The sequence below is a fragment of the Triticum dicoccoides genome, chromosome 7B, assembly GCF_002162155.2.
Source record: "Triticum dicoccoides isolate Atlit2015 ecotype Zavitan chromosome 7B, WEW_v2.0, whole genome shotgun sequence".
Classification (NCBI taxonomy): Eukaryota; Viridiplantae; Streptophyta; class Magnoliopsida; order Poales; family Poaceae; genus Triticum; species Triticum dicoccoides.
In genome coordinates, this window is record NC_041393.1 from 49,193,258 (window position 1) to 49,202,918 (window position 9,661).

The following is a 9,661-nucleotide window of genomic DNA, read 5'->3' on the forward strand; positions in this document are numbered from 1 at the left end:
ATGAGAGAGCGTGCAGCAGCAGCAAATTTCCAACCCCTCGCGACCTGCAATCCTGCTAACTTAATCCCACTCGCTCAACACATGACCTTCTCCTCGTTGACTTACTCCATGTGATGATCAGATCCATCCATCTCCGTGCGCGCAGATGCGCCGAGACTACGTGCTCGATCCGGCCCTGAGGCACAGATTACTTTAGCCTCGGCCGGCAGCTCGGGCCATGCACATGGCTGCTGCTGCTGCGCGCTTGCGTGCCGTTGCGCTCGCGGCCGCCTTCCTCGTCCTCGTGGTCTGCGTCTTCTCCGTATCCGGCGCGGACGGGGCAAACAGCTCTTCGTCGCCGTCGTCGTCTCCTCTGCTGCAGCAGGCGGCTTTTACCAACAGGAGGCCGAGCGTGGAGCGGGAGCTCGACGCCGCGCGAGCCGCGATACGGCGCGCGGCGCGGTGGCACCGTGGCAGCAACGCCAGCGCGGCGCCGGGCAGATGGTTCCGCGGCGACGACGTGGACTATGCTCTCCTCGCGAGGGTGTACCGCAACCCGGCGGCCTTCCACCGGTAATATCGACGTCGTCGATACAAAGCAGCATCCGTCGCCGGCTTGCTCCTTCACCGGCTGATCTTACATGCTCACGCGTACTCCTGGCTGGCATGGCAGGAGCTACGTGGAGATGGAGAGGCGGTTCAAGGTGTACGTGTACGCGGAAGGGGAGCCGCCGATCCTGCACGCGGGGCCCTGCAAGAACATCTACACCATCGAGGGCCGCTTCATCGAGCAGCTCGAGCTCCTGGCGCCGCCGGCGGCCGGCGTCCGGACGTGGGACGCCGACCGCGCGCACGCCTTCTTCCTCCCCTTCAGCGTCGTCCAGATGGTGCACTTTACGTACCGCCACCTCTCCTACGACCGTGCCCCTCTGCTCTCCCTCGTCGGCGACTACGTCCGAGTCGTCGCCTCCCTCCACCCCTTCTGGAACCGCTCCGCCGGCGCCGACCACTTCATGCTCTCCTGCCACGACTGGGTACGCCGTACACAAAATCAACACCTCTCTTGTTGCTTGCTCTGTTCCTCAGGTGTCCGGCTTGATGATTAGAGCTTCATGTGTGTAGGGTCCTGACGCGTCCAAGGGGGACCCGGAGCTGTACGCGAATGGCATCCGGGCGCTCTGCAACGCCAACACGTCGGAGGGGTTCCGGCCAGGGAGGGACGTGAGCATCCCGGAGATCAACCTCTACGATGGCGACACGCCGCGGCAGCTCCTGGGCTCCTCGCCGGGGCTGTCGGCGCGGCCCTACCTGGCCTTCTTCGCCGGCGGGCGGCACGGCCACGTCCGCGACCTGCTGCTCCGCCACTGGAAGGGCCACGACCCGGCCACCTTCCCCGTGTACGAGTACGACCTCCCCTCTTCCACCGGCAGCAACAGCAGCAGCAGTCACAACCGGCGAGGCCGTGACCGGCAGAGTGATTACTTCGCCTACATGCACCTGTCGCGCTTTTGCCTGTGCCCGAGCGGGCACGAGGTGGCGAGCCCGCGCGTGGTGGAGGCTATCCACGCCGGCTGCGTGCCCGTGTTGGTGTCGGACGGGTACGCGCTGCCTTTCGCCGACGTGCTGCGGTGGGAGTCGTTCTCGGTGTCCGTGCCCGTCGCCGACATCCCCAGGCTGAAGGAGGTGTTGGAGAGGATACCGACGGCGGAGGTGGAGCGGCTCTGGGACGGGGTGCGGCTGGTGAAGCGGCACTTCACGCTGCGGCAGCCGCCGGAGAGGCTCGACATGTTCCACATGATCCTGCACTCCGTCTGGCTCAGGAGGCTCAACTTCAGACTCGACCACTAGCCGGCTCACAATTCAGATCACTATACTAGATAGAAATTTAGAACAGAGAACACCGTGCAACACCCGGGAGAATGGGTTCCTAAAATACTCTCCATTTTATTCTCATAAGGAATAAGGTTGTATTATAATTTCATATTAAATCTTGAGCACTACAAATCTGATGACTGATTTTTAACCATGACAAATTAAACGTTTTCAATGTAAAACTATGTTCTCTGGGGTTGACAAGTTTCGTTGGCCGGAACGGCAAATCCGCATTGGTTTATTTTTTCAATCAAAAAATTGCGGTGCTTGCAAACTAGATTTGCCATCATCGCCCCAACATGAATTGCCATGAAAAGCATTAGATTTGCCATGTTAGGCTTTTAGTATTTCTGTAAATCTTTATGCCAGTGAAGTTAGAGCATCTACAGTCGGATACACGAAATCCGACCCTTCAATCGCTCGCGGACGCGCCCGGAAGAGTTCACGGATAGTTAATGGTAAGACCTTAAATAAACGTTTCCACAATCGGACACCTCAATTACATGCACGTGAAACCTAATATTAATCGGAGCATGTCCGACGACTGGTTGCGCTCTTCGGAGTGTTGCTACGGTCGCCGACGAGGTAGAGTATGACATGGGAGATGCACTGGCTCATGAGACTCAAGATGCCGGCGTCTCCCATGCCCTACTCTTTCTCGTCGGAGCTGCCGCCTGCACGTCGCAGGGCGATGTGAGATCGGTGATGGATCCATGGATCCGTCGTGGTCGGAGGCCGACACATACACCATGATGTAGTTGCGGCACCCAGGGTTGTAGGCCATCCGTCTTGGCACTGGAGATTGCGTCTCCGCCTCGCCGGCATCTGTAGTGAGGGCACACGCGGCCTCATGCCCTCTGCCTTGCACGGTGGGTACACCGTGCCGTACCCTAGCGAATGGCCCATAGATGGCCTCGTTGGCGGCATGCGCACCAACGAAGGGGCTATGTGTCTGTCACGACGTTCGGACGCCGAACAGAGCGCACCGCCTCTGGCGAGGCAGCGACAATGTGCCTCACGCCGGATCCACACACCATATGTGGGCAGGCGCGATGGATTCCCTATGGATGGAATCCCACCGGCATTCTCCACACGGGGCGCGCTAGAGTGCGATGCGGACAGCCATCTCCTCCATGTTCCCATCTAGGATAAGGTCTCAATTCACATATGATTTGACGAAGGACTCGGATCCGCTGCATGCCATGCCATGCTCTACTTTGTGCTTGTGTCAGTCATTGGTGTGTGCTTGCATGACGGACATTAGGGAGTTGATGGAGCACGGGCCGTGCGTCGGCGTTCTTTTCACCCTAGTAGTGTTCCTAAATATAAACCACTAAAGCAAAAACTAAATGGGCACATGGAGGAGTCACATACCAAGCAACAAAATGCCCGAAACAGTTTCGGAAACGGAGCTTCGAGCAAAGACATCGAAATCTGTGGTTTTGGGAGCAAGAACACCAGAGAGAGTGTGGTAGTAATTTTTTCTGGGTGAATGGAGTGATGTGGGAAGAAGAAGTAAGTGAGGGGGCCCACGTGGGGACCACAACCCACTAGGGCGCGCCTGGGGGTCCTGGCGCGCCCAGGTGGGTTGTGCCCACCTGGTGCGCCTCCCTCTGATATTATTTGCACCAGAAATATTCAGAAAAAAATTGTATCAAATTTTCAGGGCATTCTGAGAACTTTTATTTTTGAGTCATTTTTTTATTGCACGGAAAACTCAGAATATAGAAAAAGCATGGCATTTTATTTTATTTAACTAATAAAAACAGAAAACAAAAGATAGGGACAGAAGGTAGTGCTTACTAAATTCATCAACTTCATACGTCTCAAAAATGATTCATTAATAAGGTTGATCAAGTCTTATTAACAACCACTTTCGATTAGCATGAAACCGAAGAACTTTCATAAATCACTAAGTTACCTCAATGGGGATATGAATCTCCCCAACAATAAGCATTTCATATTTCTTTTTAACAGTAGGTAGAAGTAGTTGAAAACTTCCAATAGTGATTGTCGGAGATTTTTCAATAACATTAATACCATTCACTTGGAATTGTTTTTTCGGAAAGTGCACCGTATGCTCATTACCATTGATATGAAAAGTTACATTGCTTTTATTGCAATCAATAACAGCCCCTGCAGTATTCAAGAACGGTCTACCAAGGATAATCGATATGTTTTCATCCTCGGGCATCTCAAGTATAACAAAGTCAGTCAAGATAGTAACATTAGCAACAACAACGGGCACATCCTCACAAATACCGATAGGTATGGCAGTTGATTTATCAGCCATTTGCAAAGATATTTCAGTAGGTGTGAGTTTATTCAAATCAAGTCTTTTATATAAAGAGAAAGGCATAACACTAACACCAGCTCCCAAGTCACATAAAGCAGTTTTCACATAATTCCTTTTAATGGAGAAAGGTATAGTTGGTATTCCTGGATCTCCAAGTTTTTTAGGTACTCCATCTTTAAAAGTATAATTAGCAATCACAGTGGAGATTTCAGCTTCCGGTATTTTTCTCTTATTGGTGATGATGTCTTTCATATACTTTGCATAAGGAGGCATTTTTAAGATATCAGTTAAGCGAGTTCGCAGAAAAACTGGCCTCAACATTTCAGCAAAGCAATCAAATTCTTCATCATCTTTATTTTTAGTTGACTTAGGTGGAAAGGGCATAGGCTTCTGAACCCATGGCTCTCTTTCCTTTCCATGCTTTCTAGCAACAAAGTCTCTTTTATCATATCTTTTATGCTTAGGTTGTGAGTTATCAAGGTCAACAGCTGGTTCTATCTCAACATCATTATCTGGTTCTTTATCATTTGGTTGAGTGTCTTCATGAACCCCATCATTATCTTTTTCATTATCAGAAGGTGAGTGTTCATTACTAGATCGATTTTTAGCATCAGAGATGGAAACTTCATTATCATTATCAGGAGGTTTTTCCACTTCAGGTTCACTAGAGGCATGCAAGATCCTATTATTTTTCTTCTTCTTTTTCCTTTTAGAAAAACTAGGTGCATCAGTGTTAATTCTTTGGGAGTCTTGTTCAATTCTCTTTGGGTGTCCCTCGGGATAAAGTGGTTCCTGAATCATTTTACCTCCTCTAGTTGCTACTCTAACAGCAAAGTCACTTATATTATTGTTCATTTCATCAAGTAACTTTCTTTGAGATTTAGCAACTTGTTCTAATTGAGTTTGAACCATAGAGGCATGCTTTTCTACACCTCTAACATCATTTGAGATTCTAAATAACAAGTCACTTAAGCGAGCAATCATATCAGAGTTGTATTTCAATTGTTTCATAACATTTGCATTGAAGTGATCTTGCTTTCTAATGTAATTGTCAAACTCATAAAGGCATTGACTAGGATGTTTGTTACGAGGATCATCACTATCATTGAATTTCATTAAAGATTTTACCTCTACCACCTTAGGTGGTGGTGGTGTTTCAAGCCCATGTATTTCTTCGATAGGTGGTAAATTTTTAACATCCTCGGCTTTAATACCTTTTTTCCTTCATAGATTTCTTTACCTCTTGCATATCTTCAGGATTGAGATATAAGATAACCCTCTTCTTCGGAGTGGGTTTAACAAGTGTTTTAGGAGGAGTCCAATCATCATAATTTTTCAGTATGTTATTCAATAATTCTTCAGCTTGCCCAATAGTTCGTTCCCTGAAAACAAAACTACCACAACTATCTAGGAAATCCCTAGAAGCATCGGTTAGTCCATTATAGAAGATGTCAAGTATTTTATTTTTCTTAAGAGGATGATCAGGAAAAGCATTAAGCAGTTGGAGAAGCCTCCCTCAAGCTTGTGGGAGACTCTCCTTCAATTTGCACAAAGTTAAATATTTCCTGCAAGGCAGTTTGTTTCTTATGAACATGGAAATATTTTTCGGAGAAGTAATATATCACATCCTGGGGACTACGCACACAACCAAGAGCAAGAGTATTGTACCAAGCTTTAGCATCACCCTTTAATGGGAACAGAAATAACTTGTGAATATAATAGTAGCGAATTTTCTCATCATGAGCAAAAAGGGTGGCTATGTCATTCAACTTAGTAAGATGTGCCACAAGAGTTTCAGTTTCATAACCATGGAAAGGATCAGATTCTACCAAAGTAATTAACTCTGGGTCGACAGAGAATTCATAATCCTTATCATCAACAAAGATAGGTGAAGTAGCAAACTTAGGATCACATTTCATTTTAGCATTCAAAGATCTTTGTTTATACTTGCATAATAATTTCTCTCGATCATCTCTATCCTTACAAGCAAGAATATCTCTAGTTGCCTCCTCACTCATAGTATAACCTTCCGGTACATTTGGAAATTCATATCTAGGAGGACTAGTTCTAGTAGGTGTTTCAAGATTTTCAGTTTCAAGTTCATCTTCAGATTCAACAATATCATGTTGTCTTACTCTAGCAATTTGTTCATCAAGAAATTCACCTAGTGGCACACCATCATCAAGCAAGGTACTAGCATCATCATGAGTAGCATTCATAGCAGAAGTAGCATCATCAATAACTTGCAACATATCGGAATTAATAGAATGTTGTGGTGTTGCAAGTTTACTTATAACAGAAGGTGAATCTAAAGCGGAGTTGGATGGCAGTTCCTTACCTCCCCTCGTCTTTGAGGGAAAATTCTTAGTCTTAGCATCATTCAGATTCTTCATAATGATAATATGATAATAATCCCGAGTGACTCAACAAATATAGCTATGCTCCCCGGCAACTGCGCCAGAAAAAGGTCTTGATAACCCACAAGTATAGGGGACCGCAGCAGTTTTCGAGGGTAGAGTATTCAACCCAAATTTATAGAATCTACACAAGGGGAGCCAAAGAATATTTGAAGGTATTAGCAGCTGAGTTGTCAATTCAACCACACCTGGAGATTAATTATCTGTAGCAAAGTGATCAGTAGCAAAGTAGTATGATAGTTTTGATGATAGCAGCAGTAGCAATAGTAACGGTAACAGTGATAGCAGTGATATTGTAGCATTAATGATAGCAGTAGCAACAGTAGTAACTTAGCAGAAACAATACAAGATAAATTCGTAGGCATTGGATCGGTGACTCTTTGGATGATATACATCATGAGATCGTTATAACCTATGGCGATACGACACTAGCTCTAGTTCATAAATATAATGTAGGCATGTATTCCGTAAATAGTCATACGTGCTTATGGAAAGAACTTGCATGACATCTTTTGTCCTACCCTCTCGTGGCTGCGGGGTCCTATTGGAAACAAAGGGATATTAAGGCCTCATTTTTATAGAGAACCGAAACAAAGCATTAGCACACGGCGAATACATGAACTCCTCAAACTACGGTCATCACCGGGAGTGGTCCCGATTGTTGTCATTCCGGGGTTGCTGGATCATAACACGTAGTAGGTGACTATAACTTGCAAGATCGGATCTAGAACATGGATATAATGGTGATAACATAAATGGTTTAGATCTGAAATCATGGCACCCGGGCCCAAAGTGACAAGAATTAAGCATGGCAAAGTCATAGCAACATCAATCTCAGACCATAGTAGATACTAGGGATCAACCCTAACAAAACTAACTCGATTACATGATGAATCTCATACAACTCCTCACCGACCAGCGAGCCTACGAAGGAATTACTCACTCTCGGTGGGGAGCATCATGGAATTGGCGATGAAGATGTGTTGCTGATGACGAAGAACGAAGATCCCCCTCTCTGGAGCCCCAAACGGACTCCAGATCTGGCTTCCCGATGAAGAACATGAGACAACGGCGGCTCCGTCTCGTGAAACGCGATAATTCTTTCTCCCTAATTTTTTCTGGAATAATGTGATTTTATGAAGGAAATATGCCCTAGAGGCAATAATAAAGTTGTTATTTATATTTCCTTATATCATGATAAATGTTTATTATTCATGCTAGAATTTTATTAATCGGAAACTTAGTACACGTGTGAATACATAGACAAAACAAAGTGTCCCTAGTATGCCTCTACTTGACTAGCTCATTAATCAAAGATGGTTATGTTTCCTGACCATAGACATGTGTTGTCATTTGATGAACGGGATCACATCATTAGAGAATGATGTGATGGACAATACCCATCCGTTAGCTTAGCATAATGATCGTTACAGTTTTATTGCTACTGCTTTCTTCATGACTTATACATGTTCCTCTGACTATGATATTATGCAACTCCCGAATACCGGAGGAACACCTTGTGTGCTTCAAACGTTACAACGTAACTGGGTGATTATAAAGATGCTCTATAGGTGTCTCCGAAGGTGTTTGTTGGGTTCACATAGATCGAGATTAGGATTTGTCACTCTGTGTATCAGAGAGGTATCTCTGGGCCCTCTCGGTAATGCTCATCACTATAAGCCTTGCAAGCAATGTGACTAATGAGTTAGTTGTGGGATGAAGCATTACGGAACGAGTAAAGAGGCTTGCCGGTAATGAGGTTGAACTAGGTATAAAGATACCAACGATCGAATCTCGGGCAAGTAACATACCGATGACAAAGGGGACACCATATGTTGTTGTGCGATTTGACCGATAAAGACCTTTGTAGAATATGTAGGAGCCAATAAGAGCATCCAGGTTCCGCTATTGGTTACTGATCGGAGATATGTCTTGATCATGTCTACATAGTTCTCTAACCCATAGGGTCTGCACGCTTAACATTCGATGACGATTTGTATTATTAGTTATGTGTTTTGGTAACCGAAGTTTGTTCGGAGTACCGGATGAGATCATGGACATGACGAGGAGTCTCGAAATGGTCGAGAGGTAAAGATTGATATATTGGAAGGTGGTATTCAGACACCAGAAGGGTTCCGGAGTGTATCGGGTACAAACCGAAGTGCCGGAAGGGTTACCGAAACCCCCGGTGGAAGATAAGGGCCTTATGGGCCATGGGAGGGAGGCTAACCAGCTGATACGTCCATTTTGCATCGTGCTTTTATATCAATATTTATTGCATTATGGGCTGTTATTACACGTTATGTCACAATACTTTTGGTTATTATCTCTTATTTTACAAGGTTTATCATGAAGAGGGAGAATGCCGGCAGCTGGGATTCTGGGCTGGAAAAGGAGCAAATATTGGAAACCTATTCTGCACAGCTCCAAAAGTCCCGAAACTCCACGAAAGTCATTTTTGGAATTAATAAGAATTATTGAGCGAAAGAAGTACCAGAGGGGGCCCACACCCTGGCCACGAGGGTGGGGGGCGCGCCCACCCCTACTGGGCACGCCCCCCTGCCTCGTGGGCCCCCTGGGGGCCCTCTGGTGCACATCTTCTGCTATATGAAGTCTTCTACCATGGAAAAAATCATAAGCAAGCTTTCGGGATGAAACTCCACCGCCACGAGGCAGAACCTTGGCAGAACCAATCTAGGGCTCCGGCAGAGCTGTTCTGCCGGGGAAACTTCCCTCCGGGAGGGGGAGATCATCACCATCGTCATCACCAACGGTCCTCCATCGGGAGGGGGTCAATCTCCATCAACATCTTCACTAGCACTATCTCCTCTCAAACCCTAGTTCATCTCATGTATCCAATCTTTGTATCCAAACCTCAGATTGGTACCTGTGGGTTGCTAGTAGTGTTGATTACTCCTTGTAGTTGATGCTAATTGGTTTATTTGGTGGAAGATCATCATGTCCTTAATGCATATTAATACCCCTCTAATTATGAACATGAATATGCTTTGTTAGTAGTTACGTTTGTTCCTGGGGACATGGGTGAAGTCTTGCTATTAGTAGTCATGTGAATTTGGTATTCGTTCGATATTTTGAT

General features: G+C 46.2%; 1 protein-coding gene across 1 annotated transcript; it reads left to right on the top strand.

Moving 5' to 3' along the window:
- The first annotated feature begins 223 nt into the window (after positions 1-223).
- LOC119341187 (probable glycosyltransferase At5g25310) lies at positions 224-1,966 on the top strand. The gene is made up of 3 exons (XM_037613058.1): positions 224-552; positions 653-1,013; positions 1,102-1,966. Exons 1-3 carry the CDS (start codon positions 224-226, stop codon positions 1,825-1,827), a joined length of 1,416 nt encoding a protein of 471 aa, XP_037468955.1. The 3' UTR covers positions 1,828-1,966.
- The last annotated feature ends 7,695 nt before the right edge of the window (positions 1,967-9,661 follow it).